This window comes from Neovison vison, chromosome 1 (assembly GCF_020171115.1).
Source record: "Neovison vison isolate M4711 chromosome 1, ASM_NN_V1, whole genome shotgun sequence".
NCBI classification, from domain to species: domain Eukaryota; kingdom Metazoa; phylum Chordata; class Mammalia; order Carnivora; family Mustelidae; genus Neogale; species Neogale vison.
The window spans coordinates 275,913,822-275,931,966 of record NC_058091.1 but is presented as its reverse complement, the minus strand read 5'-3'; the positions used below and the strand labels follow the sequence as shown (position 1 = coordinate 275,931,966).

Genomic DNA, 18,145 nt, shown 5'->3' with positions numbered 1-18,145 from the left:
ACACTCAGTGTCCTGGGGAGGGTTGCTCAAAGGTTGAGGGTGGGATTTTGGAAATGAGTGGGATTGGGGGCTGTGGGTCTCCATGGACTCCTGTATGCGAAGCCCATTCCAAAGGGTTCAGAGTGTGTTTTGTATCTGTGCTCTAGCTTGACGAAAAGCTTGCCATCCCTATACCACTGCAGGACCAATAGAACCATACATTGTTTCACAATTTACAGGGGAGATCGTTTACACTAACAGATCTATCCCAATTCGGACAGTGGCCATGTTTCCAGCCTTTGGAAATTGAGAGGAGCCGAAGGCCTCTCCTGTCTCTCCAGGCCCCCAAATGTCATGCTTAGAGCAAAGCATCCCTGAGCCTGGTCCGGGAAGTCCTTGGCAGGAACGGTGGAGAGCCCTCAGAGCTCCGTTCTACTGTTTAAGTGGGTTGGTGGCATTTTAAGCCTGTCCCAAGTCTGACTGGCACCGTTTAGCTTTCAAAGCGAGGTGGCAGCACAGCCCGCAGGTGTGGGAGAGCAGACCATCTGTTGGCTCCCTGGGAAAGGGTGTGATTCGAGTGAGAAGACCAAGCTTCAACGAGAGGAAAGGATGTTCCTGCATTCCCGCAACTCATAGGTGGTACGAGGGACAGAATCTTCTCCAAGGTCCATCTGACCCTGCCCTACCACCTCCACAGTACCTGGTAGGCACTTAACTGACCTTGTCTGAATGAGCGAACGAACAGACAGACAGATGAGTGATGGGTCCAGAGGTGGTGGACAAGTAAAGCTGCTTTGGGTGCCGTGGAGTTGCTGTCATGACGCATGTGTGCCTCTTCACTGCCCTCTTTACCGATTCAGGGCTATGACGAACCCTCCGTTGTCACCGCTCACATTTCCCGGTCACCAAGTCTGGCCATAACTATTCTGAACACGCCAACTCCTCCCTTTTTTCTACATCTTGTCGTCTTAGCTCCTCCCTTAACCACGTCTCACCTTGCCGAGGATGACACTCTTTAATGTGGTTCTTTTGCTGACAGTCTGTCCCTACGGAGGTCACCTAAACCCAACCTAAGCATGACATTAGGATCCCACCTAAATATCTCCCCAGACCCTGTCACCTACTGAATATGGGAAATCCTAGGAACTTATTACAGCACGTTACAACAAGGTGCCTGGCTCCCCAAACGGACGATAAGAGATTCGAAGGCACAACTGCCCTAAGTCAGCGTGTCCTCCCCAGACCTGGAGTAGAGTCAGGCCCTGGAGAGGTGCTGACAAATATTTGTTAGGTGATCATTGTGTGCAGAGGTTGGGGGGACTGAACCAACAAAGGGCGACTTCTGAGTGTGCCCTCTGACAAGGGGCTGTCTGTGTTCCTCCCCAGAGACTGTCCCAAGAGAAGCAAACTTCAGACTCGGACAGCCTGGGCATGGGTGACAGCTGTTCTACTCTGGGCCGCAGGGAGGCCTGCGACCAAGGTAGGAGCCTCTGGGGGCTCAGGCTGGAGAATGTCAGAGCTGGGAGGGGCCTTGCCAGGGGACACGGTACGGAGCAGGTCCCAAGGGCTCTGGAGATCTGGGGAAGGTCACCTGGCCTCTTCAGACCTGCAGCAGCCGTCAGGCCCCAGGTGCAGGCTGAAAGGGCCGTGGGGAAGGCTGGGGTAGGTGGGTCTGGGACGTGGGGCTCCCTCCCTTCCCCTCACCCATCTCCATGGCAACAGGCAAAGCGAAGAAGAGCAGTCTGGCAGAGCTGAAGGGCTCCGTGAGCAGGGCTGCCGGCCGCAAGATCACCCGCATCATCAGCTTCTCCAAGAAGAAGCCGCTGGCTGACGACCCGCAGATGCCCTGCTCCGAGGAGGAGGTCCCGTGCTGCGGTGGGTCCTGGGCACCGGCAGGAAGAGAGTCACACCCTGGTGCTGCGGGCCCCTGGGCTAAGCAGGAAAACCCTCTAGGCCTCTTCCACCTCGCTCCCAGGGCAGAGGAGAGAATCCCACCCAACCCCCACTCCATCAACAATCCTTGCCTTTCCCTCACTTGTCTCCGGTGAGGCCCTAACACTCAGGAAAAGGAAAAGCCACCTGACTCCCCATCTCTGCGTTCCCTGTGACCTCAGCTCCAGTCACTGCCCATCTGCGGGCCTCAGTTTCTTCCACTGTGATGGGAGGAGAGCCTCTTTCTTATCTTTTCTCAGCACATAACATGCCAGGTGTGTGAGTTACAACCCACTCTCATAGGGAAATTTCTCGGATAAAAATATTTAAGTACCAACAGAGGCAATCAGTGTGAGTTAAACATGGTCATAAATGCCTTCAATGGAAGTTTAATATGGCTTAGAAGGGACGATATATTATTCTGTTCTCGTTAACGCAGTGTTCCGCATACTGGACTCCAATAGAAAATTCTGTATTTTGGGTATGTAGTAATATTCCCTTAAACCAGAAAAAATATTTAAAAACCACATGGCTATAAAGAATTATTTTTTTTAAAGATTTTATTTATTTATTTGACAGAGAGAGATCACAAGTAGGCAGAGAGGCAGGCAGAGAGAGAGAGGAGGAAGCAGGCTCCCTGCTGAGCAGACAGCCCGATGCGGGACTCGATCCCAGGACCCTGAGATCATGACCTGAGCCGAAGAAGGCAGCGGCTTAACCCACTGAGCCACCCAGGCGCCCCTAAAGAATTATTTTTTAACCAGTGAATCAGGGCATGTAGTAGGAAAAAATTATTTAAGTCTAAAATGTTGAGAGTGAATTCTAAACCCATTGGTATCAGCCTTGCTCATTTTAGAATTCTTTCTCTTGGTGAGATGCTTTTGTTCCCGCATGCTGCCACCAGGTGTCAGCATCCCCCATTATTTTCTGCCTCACTAATCAGTTCAGTATTTGGGGAGGAGGAAAGGCAAAAGGGATAGTGTCTTCTTTTGCTCACCTCTACAGTAGTCTCTCCTGCCCTTTTCACCAAGCTGGGTGTGGTACATAGACTGTGTAGCAATATAGGAGTGTGCTCATCATTCCCATTTCAGATAAAGAAATGAAACTCAGGGAGAAGAGGGTGCCAGAGGCCACAGGCCCAGACAGAGTGGGCTGATCCAGGACCCAGAAGGCCTCTTTCCAGCTAGAGAATGAGGGTTGTCCAGGCCCTTGTCCCTAAGGCGTAGACCCATGCAGTTTCATAGTCCCCACCTTGGGTTTCCCCAGGGCCGGGCTGTCAGGAGGTCACCCCGCTGGTCTCCCCCTCCCAGGCTACCTGAACGTGTTGGTGAACCAGGGCTGGAAGGAACGCTGGTGCCGCCTGAAATGCAACACTTTGTACTTCCACAAGGATCACACAGACCTGAGGACCCACGTGAATGCCATTGCTCTCCGCGGCTGTGAGGTGGCCCCAGGCTTTGGGCCCAGACATCCATTTGCCTTCAGGATTCTGCGCAACCGGCAGGAGGTTGCCATCTTGGAGGTGAGAGGAGAGAATCCAGGGGGTTCCTGGTAGTGTTGGCTGAGGAGCTTTGGCCTGAGTGTGGGCTTTTGTCTTGGGGACCCTGCTAATGGACATTACAGGGCCTGAGGAAAAGGGAAAGTAAGCCCACGGGCTGCCAAGTGACCAAGAATGACTACCAGTTAAAAAAAAAACAAAACAAAAACAGGACACCCACTTAAATTTGAATTTCAGATAAACGACAATGGTTTTAATGCAAGTATATCCCATGCGATATTTGGGATATATCTATACTGAAAAAGTATGCGTTGTTTATCTGAAGGTTGAATTTAACAGAGCATTCTGCATTTTTATTAGTTAGATTTGGCAACCCTAGAACCAAAGTTTGTTTACTCTCCCTTGTCTTAAAATACCAAGCCCAAAAGGCATCTAGTCTGATCTAACCTGGATCTGAATTGGAACCCCCCCGAAAACCTTTCCACCAGTGGCCAGCCACTTCAGATAAACCCCCGCCCCTCAAGGCAGCCTGCCCCGCCTATCAAGTGGCTACATTTTTAGAAAGGTGTTCTCCATACTGAGTTGAAATCTTTGAGCTCCGGGAAGGCAGTAACCATGCCTGTTCTACATACTTTCGGTTTTACCAGAAGTCAGCATGATGCCCAGCCCATACTAAGGGCTCAGTTACTATTTGTGAAACAAATGGCTGAATGAAAATGTGATTTCAATCCACCCATTCATGGTCGTTCCTACCCAGCGGCCCTCACCCTCCTCTCTGAGGTCCTGCACCCATGCATGGAGCCTCTCCCCCACATGGCCCTCGTTTAGCTTTTTAGGATTTAAAATATAAACCCTGGAAGGAAAATTAAAGAACTATCCCCTCACATTACAAACAGGGAAACTGAGGCCAGGGCAGCCAGGTGCTTTGTCCAAGGATCCAAGGGTGTCAGCAGCCTCTTGTTCTGATCCTAGAATGAAAACCTGGCCTCTTGATCTTGTTTGCTTTGTCCAGTACCCACTGCCTCACCCAGTTCTTAAATATCGAGAAATATTGCCTCTGTCACTCACTTTTACTTTTGATAAGTTGATAAAGTTCTCTTATTTCTCTTATATTAAACACAGAGCTTTCTGGAAGAAGCATGCTTCTCTTATACAAGTCTAGCATTTGTGTGCCTAGTTGATTTTATAAGAATGCTCTTTAAATGTGAACTACCTAGAACTATGGGTTCAGTTAACCAGCAACTTCTTGGCTGTTTTCCTGTATACTAGTACTACAAATAATTGGCAGTTATAAGCGAGAAATTTCTATTAGATTATGTGAGAAATAGTTTCCTCTAGTAAAAAAATAAATATTTTTTTTAAAATTCAGGAAACACCCAAATGCTGTTTTCACATCTAAATGGTCATGAAGGCTCTGAGGGTTGTGAGTGAGGGTGTGTGTCTTAGAGAGGTGGTCAGGGAGGGCTTCTCTGAGGAGGAGGCATTAGAGCCAAAACCTGAATAAAGAAGGGGTAGAAGCCACTTGGATTTCTGAATGTGTGTTGGAGCCCTAAGTATTGGCTACACAGCAGGTACTGTACAAATACGGGTTTGGCTGAAGTGAGCAGGTAGCCTGAGGTCCTAACATCAGCCGGTGCTTCTCTCCCGCAGGCAAACTGCTCTGAGGACATGGGCCGCTGGCTTGGGCTGTTGCTGGTGGAGATGGGCTCCAAAGTCACTCCCGAGGCGCTGCACTATGACTACGTGGATGTGGAGACCTTAACCAGCATCGTCAGTGCTGGGCGCAACTCCTTCCTGTGAGGGCCGGCACCCCGCAGCCCCCCGCAGCCTCTCAGAGCCCTGGGTGCTGGGAGGGAAGGGAGGAGGAGCTGAGGAGGGCTCTGCTTCCTTGGGAAGTCAGAGGGGGGTGCCTTTCTCCTCCAGCAGGCATGAGCTGGCTAACGGAGGGAGCCCCGGGTAGGGGGGTGGGGTGGGTGCTGGGCAGACCAGTGAGCAAAGGAGCAGAGAAGCCGGGCTGCGGTCAAGACAGGGCTCGGCTTTCGTGCCTGGGAACCTCAGGGTCTCACACCCTTGGCCATCGGGGCTGGTACATGGCCTGGAAGAGCCGGGTTCAAGTCATGACTCTCACGACCAACAGCTTGGGGCAGCTGCTTGCCAGCTTGAATTCTGAGTTCTCATTTACGGAATGGAGGTGATGAGTCACTCACCTCTTGGTTGCTGCAAGAATCATGTGGCTCCTGCCTCTGAGGCCCTGAGCATAGCAACGGCCCCGAGCTGCCTCGGGGGCCATTGTTCATCACAGAATCAAAGGAGGGTAGACAGACAGCTCTGTAAGCCACAAAGTGTCGTCATCGCTGCCATCATCATGACACCTCGTATTTTCTAGATACGCAAGATCCTGCCAGGATCAGTGGCCTGAGCCCCGTGTGTACGATGATGTCCCTTATGAAAAGATACAGGTGCGCTCCCTTGGGAGGGCTGGGAACGTGGCAAAGGCCACTGATTAGCTCTTTCTCTTTCTTTCTCTATCTCTGCCACTACTTCTTTTTTCCTGTACTCAGAGATAATCCTCATTGAACCATCTGCTGGAAGGGGAGGGAGGACCCTTCTTATCATAGATCATGGCTCAGTATGGAATCCTCTGACAGAGGAGGCAGGGTGGTACAGCAAAGAGCCCCCAGATCAGGAAGAGGATAGGATTTGATGACCGCAGAGCACTATGCTGGTCCAAGCAAGGTGTTGGGCTCTCCACCGGCTCACTGCTCTGTGAACTGATGCTGCTGACTCAGGGGTGCCTGGGCAGGGGGGGAGGTGGCCTGGCCACTAACTGGGTGGCCACTCCCAAAGACCTTCACTTGGTGGCATCCACAGTCTGGCCTTCAGCTCCCAGGACAGAGTCTCCCCATTTGCTCACTAAATCAAGGAGATGCCAGTGAGGCCTCGGTAGCCATCACATGAACAGACTGCTTCTGGCAGTGTGTCCCAGGTCTTTTCCTCCCATGGGAGAGCAAGACAGCCACCTTCTGATCAGACACTGGTGGATGGGTCAGGCCTCACAGCTGGGGGAGAATGAGGGAATGAAGCTGTCAAGGAAAGTAGACATTTCTACACGCCAGTCCCCCTGCCTTAGACACAGCTGGATGACCCCTAGCTCTCACCTCTAAGGCTCCCTTTTCTAGAAAGTTCTCCAGCCATCCTTCTTCTGCTTATATGGTCTTTCTTCAGATTCAGATGAACCAGCGGATGCAGCCTGAGCTCTTTCTCAGCTGCAGAGATTAGTAGCCAGACAGCTTAGTACCTGATGGCATGAACTTTGGATTTGGGGCTGAATCTGGGTGACCTTGGCCTTCACTTCACTGATACTCATTTCCTGGCTTCAGATGAATACTATAAAACCTACCTGGTTGGATGACTGTGAGAACCAAATGAAATACTGTATAGAAAGACTTTAGCAGCACATAGACATCAGAAGGTCTCACACTGAGTAGAGTACTACTGTTGTCAATATCATTATTATGTTACATTATTATTATATTCCACTCATGATTCCCTGAGCTCTGACCAGATTCTGAGTGCCCATAATATTCTACATGCACAAATGTATAATTAGTTTAGTGGTGCCTGCGTGGCTCTGTCAGTTAAGCATCTGCCTTTAGCTCAGGTCCTGATCTCAGGGTCCTGGGATCGAGCCCCGAGTCTGGCTCCTCATTCAGCAGAGTCTGCTTTTCCCTCACCCTTTGGCCCTTGCCCTGTTCACACACTCTCCTCTCTCTCTCTCTCTCTAAAAAAATAAAATCTTTTTTTCTAATGCAGAACCAGTTTATTAGGTTATATAACGTCCACCATTGGCCGATGTCATCCATGACTTCTGATCTTAATTGGGAACTCTACATTTAGTGATTTCAGAAAATGTGAAGGATACTTCCAAATGACATAAAGACAGAAGTGTCTATGATGAATCAAATATGCTCACCCAGAGCCCCCTGAGTCTTCCAGATTTTCCTCTCACCAGATATTCCAGTTTAGGGGTGACTTCTGCGGCCCTCGACCCAATCGCGTGATACTAGTAGAAGAAATCTAGAAACTGCTGAGTGTGGCCCCAGTCCAAAAATGTAAGGCCATGATCTCAGAGGTCCTGCAGTGCTCAGCCCCTCCACTCGGAGCAGAATACCCCTGCCTGGGTATTTTGAGGGCTCTGAGCCTACCTGCTCTTCACCTCCTTTCTCCATCTCCCCCAGGACGAGGAGCCCAAGCGTCCCGCGGGCACCCAGGTGAAACGCCATGCCTCCTCCTGCAGCGAGAAGTCCCATCGAGTGGATCCACAGGTCAAAGTCAAGCGCCATGCCTCCAGTGAGTTTTGGGTGGGAGCGAGGAAGGGAATGAAACCATCCACGGGGTTGGGGATCTCCAATCAGATTCCCCCAGGCAGCAGACATGTGAATTAATGAGCGAAGTGAAATATTTTTTTTATATTATTTATTTATTTATTTGACAGAGAGAGAGATCACAAATAGGCAGAGAAGCAGGCAGAGAGAGAGAGGAGGAAGCAGGCTCCCTGCTGAGCAGAGAGCCCGATGCGGGACTCGATCCCAGGACCCTGAGATCATGACCTGAGCCTAAGGCAGCGGCCTAACCCACTGAGCCACCCAGGCGCCCCAGCGAAGTGAAATATTAAGAAAACACTCTACCATAAGAAAAATGACAGCACAAGCCACGTGATAGAGGGCAGTGGCCTCCAGAGGGCGGACAAGAGGGGATGGGCGGGGGAAAAAGACTGCAGGAATCTGGAGCTCGCAAGCTCCATCTAGAGGGCTCGCTGCTACTCAGCTCCAGCCAGCGGCTCCCACGCAGTGGGGCAGCCCAGCTTCAAAGATCATTCAAGAACATGGGGTGCCTGGGTGGCTCAGTGGGTTAAAGCCTCTGCCTTTGGCTCAGGTCATGATCCCAGAGTCCTGGGATTGAGCCCCGCATAGGGCTCTCTGCTCAGCAGGGAGCCTGCTTCCCTTTCTCTCTCTCTGCCTGCTTCTCTGTCTACTTGTGTCTCTGTCTGTCAAATAATAAATAAAATCTTTAAAAAAAAAAAAATCATTCAAGAACAGATACCTGGGCGCCTGGGTGGCTCAGTGGGTTAAGCCTCTGCCTTTGGCTCAGGTCATGATCTCAGGGTCCTGGGAACAAGTCCTACATTGGGCTCTCTGCTTGGCCTGACACAGGCCTGCTTCCCTGTCTCTCCACCTCTCTGCCTACTTATGATCTGTCTTGTCAAATAAATAAAAAATATTTTAAAAAAAAAGAACAAAAACCTTGCCTTCCTAGGAAATCTACTGACTTCCTAATATCAGCAACTAGTTTTCAAAAATTTTAACACTAAGTAAGGCCAAATATGTTTTTATGCTGCAATGTTGCATATGTATGAATACACACATACGCATATAAAATTCATCCTCAAGTTCTGTCTGTTCCGAACTCTAAAAATATTTACAAATTCTGATCTGGGGGAGTATATGGAGAAAGGAACCCCTCCCAATTCCTTCAGGGCAGCTGCCATGAAAGGCATGGCTCACCTCCGTGTCCCAGCCCACACTCTCCCTAGCACCCCATAGATGAGCTGCGTGAATTTTGCCCGATTGCCACACTGCACAATAAAGGCTAAGTATGCCAGACACTGGTCAGTTCTGTTTGACTTCCAGCACTAATCTCTGCTCCTGTGTGATTCACAAGCCAGCCAGCTTCCTGTAAGACAACATATTCCAAGAACCTTTTCAGTTACTGCTTTATAGTTCTTCCCCTGGCCCCTGAACAGAGTCAAGTTCTATTCCTTGCTTTTTGAAGATTCATTTTTAAAATACTTTTCTTTATTAGATCTCCACTTCAGTAATGTAGATTATCTCTTCTGGGGGTCAGAAGACCTGCATTCTGTTCCCCCACTTGATCATTAAATTACTAACTAACTTTGGAAAAGTCCCTTCTTTGTGGTTGTGTCACATTCCTTACACTATGCTCTCTTTGGCCCTGGAAGTACAGGCCTTTATGGAATGCCCATTTTCAAATGGAAAAGTAGGGTTGCCTGGGTGGCTCAGTCCGTTAAATGTCTGACTCTTGATTTTGGTTCAGGTTGTGTTCTCAGGATCTGAGATCAAGCCCCACGTAGGGCTCTGCACTGAGCCTAGAGACTACTTATGATTCTCTCTCCCTCTCTGCCCACACCCGCCACTTACGCTCATGGTCACTCTTTCTCCAAAAAATAAAAATTAAAATAAAATGGAAAAGTAAACTGAAATAACCATGTAAGATTAAAGAAATCATAAAACATTCAAACAACAAAGATCACAAAACATGTATTCTTTCCTCAAATGAAATGCTATATTGAGTGATATAAAAAAAAAGATACAAAATACTGGAAATGACAGATGGTGGTCAGGGGTTTTAAAGTCCTTATCTGATACAGCATAACACTGACAACACTTTGCTGTTTTATGCATTTATTTTTAGCTTACCAGGCTATAAAATCCAAACATCTGGGAGAAAATTCCCCTGGGATGCCACTGGGTACCTGGGAGGTTGGGGGAACTATGGGTCCCCTTCTGTGCCCTCCATGCTTTGTTTGTGATCAGGCTCGAACTGCAGGGTAGTTGACACAGGAATTGATCTTTGCATGCGTCACTGGGTGGCCATTGCAGTCCCTACAAGAGCTAGAGAGACAAGACCCCAATTATCAGTAAACCAAGGCAATCATTCCTAATTCCACACCCCACCAGCTTAAAATGACTGTGAATGACTGTCTGAAACAAAAACATAAATAAATAAAGATTTCCCTGTAACACTGGACTATGGCACAAACCCCCCCCCCACCCACAGCAGTAATGCATGGCACGGAGCCCGGAGTAGACACACATGGGCTCAAACTGGGCTCTGCCATCATTAGCGTTGAGATCCAACCTCTCTGTGCCTCAGTTTCCCCAGCAACAAAACAAAGCTAATCACAGCAAAGTTTTATGAAGACTAAGTACATATAATGGCATACAGGCCTGTTAATGGCCTAGCATATAGTACAAGCTTGATAAATTTTTGCCAAAATTATCTGAAATTGTCCACCATAATGTGGAGCCTGGAATGGATTCCTGGGCTCCTCTCTCCCTCCACCCATTTTCCAGGAATAAAATGGGCAATGCCTGGGTTTAGCCCAGGGTCTTGATTCTCTGCGGCCCTGAGTTATATATCCTGGGATCCAGCCATGCGTTAGCTCTCTGCTGAGCGGGGAGCCTGCTTCTCCTTCTTGCTCTCCCTCTGTGCTCTCCCTCTCAAGTAAATGGATAAAATCTTTAAAAACAAAACAAAAACTTACCACAATGCTAAAGAGGTAAATTTGATCAATGTCCGCATTTACAAATGAGGAAACCAAGGCCTGGGGTGAGGCACAGAAACACCACTAATCACTGTTGCCCGATGTCACCCAACCAGCAAAAGGTAAAAGAGGATACAAACCTTGGTCGGCCTCATTCCAAAGCCCTTGTTCCTAGTTCCCATGCTCTGCTGCCTCCCTTTTGCTCCTGTTTCTTTGGAGAATTTATACACTAAGGATATAGATCTGAGTGTTCCCATTTTATAGATGGAGAAATTGAGGCTGAGAAAGATGCTAAGGCCGCGCAAGTACTTTAACGAGAGATCAGAAGTGGGGGGGCCTTCACCTGCTTTTTATCTCTGCAGGTGCCAATCAATACAAGTACGGCAAGAACCGAGCTGAGGAAGATGCCCGGAGGTACCTGGTAGAAAAAGAGAAGCTGGAAAAAGAGAAGGAGACAATCCGGACAGAGCTGATGGCACTGAGGCAGGAGAAGAGGGAGCTGAAGGAAGCCATCCGGAATAATCCAGGTACCTACATGGACGTGTCCTGGGCACTCAAGTTGGGGGGGAGGGGAGCACGGGCTCAGCCCTGACACCTCCCATGGCAGAGGTCAGCTGCTTCTCCAGGACAGTGTACTTCTCCACCCCATCTTCCTCCTCCTCCTCCTCCTCTTCCTCAACTTCATTGTCATCATCCTTCCTGAGTAATGAAAGTGCTGTCACTCTAGTAACTGCTCTTGGGTAAGGGGAAGAAAAGGCATCACAAAAACGTGTACGCTTAATGTAGTAAAATTCAATCTGTCTTTAGAAATGTTAAAATGTGGAAAACAGAGTGTGCCTTAGAATCAAGGAAATAAGAGACATCATTTTGAACCTCCCATTAAGTCACTCATTCACAGAAGTGCTGAGCACACAACCGTGTGAGACACTGGTTCTGGTGCTGGGAATGATGAACAGAGACATCCTCTTCCAATATCCATGGCCATGACCTCTGCAGGCCCAGCCTGCTCCAGGTTCCTCTGCACCCCACCTTCTGCTCTTTCCTCTGAGTTCTCTCTATAGCTGGAGTTTGGCACACTTTCAGCTTGAGGTTTGCCCACATGCTTGAAGGAACAGAGGCCTTGTCCTTTATAAAATACATCCAAGGTCACACAGCCCTGTGAGAATCTAATGGAACCTATGGATCCTTTTCCCAAGGGGGAAAAAAAACCCACAATTCACAATGTTGTGGACAGTTTCAGCAGCTAGAGCTCATGTGCCCTCAGAGCTCACCCACAGAGTGCCTAGGAATCCATGAACCTAACAGAGAACTTCTAGATTAAAGGATAAGGCTTCTTCTGTGTAGCCAAGAACCAGAATCTGTGGGAGGGAAGCATAAGAAGGCAGTTTGGTCTCAATATACAGAACTTTCTAAGAGTCGAAACAGGGTTTGGAACAGGCTATCTTCCTTTTCCTGCTCAACTTTTTTTTTTTTTTTTTTTTTTTTTAGATTTTATTTTTATTTATTTGACAGAGAGAGATTACAAGTAGGCAGAGAGGCAGGCAGAGAGAGAGAGGAGGAAGCAGGCTCCCTGCTGAGCAGAGAGCCCGATGCGGGACTCAATCCCAGAACCCTGAGATCATGACCTGAGCCGAAGGCAGCGGCGTAACCCACTGAGCCACGCAGGCGCCCTCCTGCTCAACTTTTTTAAACAGCACATCACTTTGTAACATTTGATTATTTATTATATTTATCATTTTTATTTATTGTTTTTTTCTCTCTCATACACACACACACACACACACACACAAATATGAGCTCTGTAAGATTAAGGATCTTGGCCTGTTTTGTTTACTGATCTATCCCAAGGATCCAGAACAGCACCCAGTACAAAGCAAGGGCTTAGCACCCAATAAGTATTTACTGGATAGATGAATGAATGAATAAATCAATGAATGAAAGAGAGAAAGAAACTAACTTTTAAACCTGGTAAGACCCAACACACCTCTTGGCATGAAAAGATACTAATACAGGTTTGTTCATTTAGATTGAAAAGCAACAAAATCCCAGTAGGAGCCCATGGTCGATGTAAAGCCCTGTATTATAACTCAGTTACAAGTAAGAGAAACCAAAGTCAGATTGGCTTAGAAATGAAAAGGAGGGCACCGGGATGGCTCAGCCAGTTGAGGGTTAGACTCTTAATTTTAGCTCAGGTCCTGATTTCAGGGCCATGAGATTGAGCCCAGAGCTCAGCCTAGAATTGGGCTTCACATGCAGCGGGGCATCTGCTTCTCTCCCTCTCTCTTTACCCCTCCCCCTGCTCCCTCTCTCTCTAAAATAAATAAATCTTTTAAAAAAAGGAAAAAGGAATTCCAAAAAAATTAAAAAAAAAAAAAAAGAAGAAGAAATGAGAGGAAAAACATAGGGGTGCCTGGCTTGCTCAGTTAGTAGAGCATATGACTTTTGACCTCAGGGTCATGAGTTCAAGCCCTATATTGGGTTTAGACCTTACTTTAAAAAAAAAGAAGAGAGGGCGCCTGGGTGGCTCAGTGGGTTAAACCGCTGCCTTCGGCTCAGGTCATGATCTCAGGGTCCTGGGATCGAGTCCCACATCGGGCTCTCTGCTCAGCAGGGAGCCTGCTTCCCACTCTCTCTCTCTGCCTGCCTCTCTCTCCATCTACTTGTGATCTTTCTCTGTCAAATAAATAAATAAAATCTTTAAAAAAAAAAAGATACCTATTTTTAAAGAAAAAGAAAAGATAGGAAAACTGAGCAATCAGGTATAGCAAGTTCCAGGAATTGGAACGATGTCACCAGGAAGTATAATTCTGTCTTCTGCCATCCTCTGTGTTGGCTTCATTCTCTGCCCCTCGTGGTGGCATAATGGCTGCACAGCTCTAGCCCTCACCTAATCCCTTCAACCGCCCCTGCAGAGAAAACTTCTCTTCCCAATGGACCCCACAGAAGCCTCAGGATTCACTCTGATTGGACCAATTTTAATCTCTAAACCAACCACTGTGACCAGAAAATGGAGACAGGATTATGGGCCAGGTCTAAGTCATGTACCAACGCCTTGAACTTAAAGTGAGGTCAGCTCCATCCAAACTAAAGGGAATTGGAGGAGAAAGGTGGTTTCCCAGGGGAAAATCAGGGTTCTGGATCCAGAAGGTGGGGAAACAGATACAGGGCGGGTAAAAATGACACAACCCAGCCTGGAGCTGGAATCCCAGGCCCCAAGTCCTTCTCTGAATTGGGACTGAGGGCTTGGAAAAGCCCCCTGAGAGGGACGGACTAGAACCTGAGGTCCTGCCGAATTCCCTGAGGCTTCAGGCCAGGCTCAGCTATTTCTCTGCCATGTCTCTGGACACAGGAACGAAGTTAAAGGCTCTGGAGGAGGCCGTGGCTGCCCTGGAAGCTCAGTGTCGGGCAAAGGAGGAGCGCCGAATCGACCTGGAGCTGCGGCTTGTGGCTGTGAAGGAGCGACTACAGCAGTCCCTGGCAGGGGGCCCGACGCTGGGGCTGTCCGTGAGCAGCAAGAACAAGAGTGGGGTGAGTCCACGCCCATCTGGGCCAGGGTAGCTGCTTCTAAATCCCCTCATGTGCTGTAGATCTTCATGGTCACTCTTTGCGGGTAGAAATAATGGTCGTTTACAGATGAGCAAGTAGATGCCCAAAGAGGAGTGGGAACATGCCAGAAGACAGCCTGCCAAAGAGCAGCTGGCACTGCTAGGGAGGGGACCGTCAGAGCAAGCTCTGGCCTTTGTTGTCTCCCCCAAAGCCCTGCCATTTGACTTTTTATCCTGAATGTGGTCCTAGAAGTAGCCTTTGGGTTACTGGTAAGTATAACTACGGTATGTTGAATAACAAGTGTGTGTTGAACAATAACTGTGTTGTAGGTCAATAACTGTACTGTAGGTCAGTACAGCCTTTAACTCCTGTTATCTCACCCGACCTTCACGGCAGTCCCGGGAGGTAGGACACTAGATGTGCTGGCGCCACTGGACGGACAAGGAAACGGAGGTCAGAGGTGCTGAGGGACTTAGGCCAGGTCACTCAGTTAAGTAAGTGGGAGGCAGGATTCGCAATGCTGGAAGACTGACTCCAGAGCCCGGCCTTAGCCATGGTGCTTGTGCCCTGTCTTAGGGTCCTCAGTGTACCAAGTGGTCCTCTGGGCTTTGCATAGCCATGATCTCCAGGGCTCCAAGCACCCCTGCAAGGTAGATCTTCTCGCCCCGAATGAGAGCTCCTCAGGGAGAACCTGACTGACCTCCGTCTCCATCTGAATGTCTCAACCTCAGCACTACTGATATTTGGGGCCGATAATTCTTTTAATAGGGGACTGCCAGGTACATGTAGGATGTTTATCAGCGTTACAAGCTTCTGCCTGCTAGATGCCAGTAGTTCCACACCCACCTGACAACCAGAAATGCCTTCGGAAATTGCCAAAAGTCCCCTGGAAAGGCAAAATCGCCCATATTTGGGAACAACTGGTCTAAATTGCGAACAGTCCAATGTGTTATTCTTTCTCATAGCACTTGGCCACAATTTCTGTATACGTGTGTGTGTGTGTGTGTGTGTGTGTGTATTTTTGTGTCCTTCCTGGTCTAATGTCTGTCTCCCCCACTGGGTTGTATAGTTTTATTAAAAATTGGACTATGCCTGTTTTATCATTATAACCTTAGCCCTTCTACAGAGTCCGCAAAATAGAAGTGCAACAAATGTTTGCTGAATGAATAAAACTCAATGCCTGCTTTAGAAAAGAACAGGGAGATTCGGATAGATGAAATAGCTTGTTGGATAAGTTTTGAGTTGCCACCGCCTGATCAGACCACACCCCACGTCTCCAAGCCAGGCTGTTCCTTTTGCCTGTTTGCTTCCTCTCCTTGGGACTTTCCAACCTCATTTACAGATGAAGAGCTTAAGAAAACAAAGGCAAACTCACAGAGGGCTGGAGGAGGAGCTAGAAGTGGTTTCACTCATCCCAGCTGCTTCTTCCCACCAATGTGCCCTGAAATTCACATTCCAGATAGCTCTTCCCAAGACTCGTGAACCTTTCTGAAGGCCTTTGGAGAGAAGGAGATGTCTTCTCTAAATTCCCTGCAGGTTTAGCCGTTAGTATGCCACACTTAAAGAATTATATCCAGTAATGTACTGCACAACTATCTGGAAAAGTTAAGGGGTGAGGGCACTGTAGAAGAGAAGGAATATGGGAGAGATGAAAAGAGAGGGCGGTGGGGTTTGAATCCCAGCTCTCCCACTCACCAACTATGTGACCTTGAGCAGTGACTTGACCTTCCCATTTGGCTCATCTGTAAAACAGGGTGACTAATAATGGTACCTACTTCGTAGACTTGGAAAGTCTAAATGAGCTAATCCATGCAAAGCCTGGTGCATAATGAGGGCTCTGTAATTTTAGAGGTCATTACTTTCATTTCAAGGCCCTCAAGGGGCCTTCCTCCCCTCGCCCTATTTGGTGCTAGCCTAACAGCACCTTCTATTTGCATTCTTTGGAGGGCAAGCCAGGTGTGGGAAGCCAGCATTAGGCCTCACCTATGTAACTATTTTTCCTCATCAACAGGAAACTGCAAATAAACCCCAGAACAACGCCCCAGAGCAACCTCTCCCTGTCAACTGTGTTTCTGAGCTGAGGAAGAGAAGCCCATCCATCGTAACCTCCAACCAAGGAAGCGTGCTACAGAAAGCCAAGGTATTGCAATAGCGCAGCAAATCAAAATTCAGAGATCTGGCAGCCCCCTTCCTACAGAACTCCACCGAGAGGTTCTTGGCACCACCTCTTCCGGTTCTAGGTCCCAGGCTCGCTCAGTGAGCCTAGTCCAGTCCTCTCAGGGTCAGCTGTGTTCCAGAACTTTGAGGATTTTAGAAAGATAATATGATACATATACTGTGTATGATGAAAAACCCCAGCAAGTTCTCAGGAAGCACTGTGAAAGCAAACATGTTAAGTATTCTACAAGTATTCTACAAGAAGTCACATGAATATTCACACCATGTGGAGTAGATTATAAACAGCCTCACATCAGCTCAGGTCAGGTTTTGCACCAGTTGTGTTTGTGCCGAAATGCTTGATTAAAAAATTTGGTTTTAGGGTTTTCTGGATTGCAGAATTGGGAATAAGAAATTGTGGACTTGAGGGGCACCTGGGTGGCTCAGCCGGCTCAGCTGAAGGATCTGCCTTTCCCTCAGGTCATGATCCCAGGGTTCTTTCAAGCTCCATGCTCAGCGGGGAAACCTGTTTCTCTCTCTCCCCTTGCTCCTCCCCCCTGCTCATGCTCTCTCTCTCTTTCTCTCTCAAATGAATAAATAAAATCTTGAAAGGAAAGAAGGAAGGAAGAAAGAAAGGAAGGAAGGAAGAAAGGAGAAAAGAAATTGTAGACTTGAAAAACTAACACCTGAGCATAAGGACATGAGATTAGAGAAATAAAGAGCCAGAGCCTAGATCATCTAGACTAGACATCAGCAAACTGTAAAGGTAAATATTTGCGAGCTTGTGGACCACAGAGCTTCTTTCAGAATGACTCAGCTCTGCCACTGCAGCAGGAAAGTAGACAACTTGTAAACAAATGATGGAATGGCTGTGTCCCAATAAAATTTATTTATGGACACTGAGATTTGAATTTCATAAAATTTTCACATGTCAAGAAACAAATTTTTTTTTAAGATTTTATTTATTTATTTGTCAAAGCAGGGGGAACTGCGGGCAGAGGGAGAAGCAGGCTCCCTGCTGAGCAAGGAGGCTGATGCAGGACTCGATGCCGGTACCTTGGAATCATGACCTGAGCCAAAGGCAGACATTTAACTGACTAAGCCACCCAGGCTCCCCCAAAATTATTATTCTTTTGATTTGTTTTCAAACATTTAGAAATGTAAAAACCATTAGTTTTTGATGAACACGTTCTTAGTTGAAAACACACAGTGGGCCAGATGGGCCTGTGGGCCAATTTGTTTCTCTTTGATCCTTGTAGGACATCGGAAGAACTGTAAATTTTGTTCTAACATAATGGAAAGTCATTAGCAAGTTTTGAGCAAAAAATTTGTTGATATGAATTACATTTTTAAAAGACCATTCTGGGGACACCTGGGTGGCTCAGTTGGTTAAGCGTCTGTCTTTGGCTCAGGTCCTGATCCCAGAGTCCTGGCATCATGTCCTGTATTGGGCTCTTTGCTCAGCGGGGAGCCTTGTTTCTCCTTCTGCCTGCTGCTCCCACTGCTTGTGCTCTGTCTCTCTCTGACAAAATCTTTTTAAAAAAATTTTTAATAAAAAATAAGTATTTAAATAATAAAACATAAAATAAATAAAAAATGAAAGACCATTCTGGGGGTGCCTCGGTGGCTCATTTGATTAAGTGTCAGACTCTTGATTTTGGCTCAGGTCGTGATCTCAAGGTCATGAT

General features: G+C 47.8%; 1 protein-coding gene across 2 annotated transcripts in view; it reads left to right on the top strand.

Moving 5' to 3' along the window:
• AFAP1L1 (actin filament associated protein 1 like 1) overlaps positions 1 to 18,145 on the top strand; it is a 59,067-nt gene that overhangs the window by 38,775 nt on the left and 2,147 nt on the right. For both annotated transcript variants that reach the window (XM_044231760.1, XM_044231753.1), the window contains exons 10-18: positions 1,366 to 1,459; positions 1,702 to 1,854; positions 3,222 to 3,433; positions 5,060 to 5,205; positions 5,796 to 5,868; positions 7,648 to 7,759; positions 11,117 to 11,281; positions 14,104 to 14,282; positions 16,312 to 16,440. In XM_044231760.1, coding sequence (XP_044087695.1) covers positions 1,366 to 1,459; positions 1,702 to 1,854; positions 3,222 to 3,433; positions 5,060 to 5,205; positions 5,796 to 5,868; positions 7,648 to 7,759; positions 11,117 to 11,281; positions 14,104 to 14,282; positions 16,312 to 16,440 — 1,263 coding nt within the window. The remainder of the gene's footprint in view (positions 1 to 1,365; positions 1,460 to 1,701; positions 1,855 to 3,221; positions 3,434 to 5,059; positions 5,206 to 5,795; positions 5,869 to 7,647; positions 7,760 to 11,116; positions 11,282 to 14,103; positions 14,283 to 16,311; positions 16,441 to 18,145) is intronic.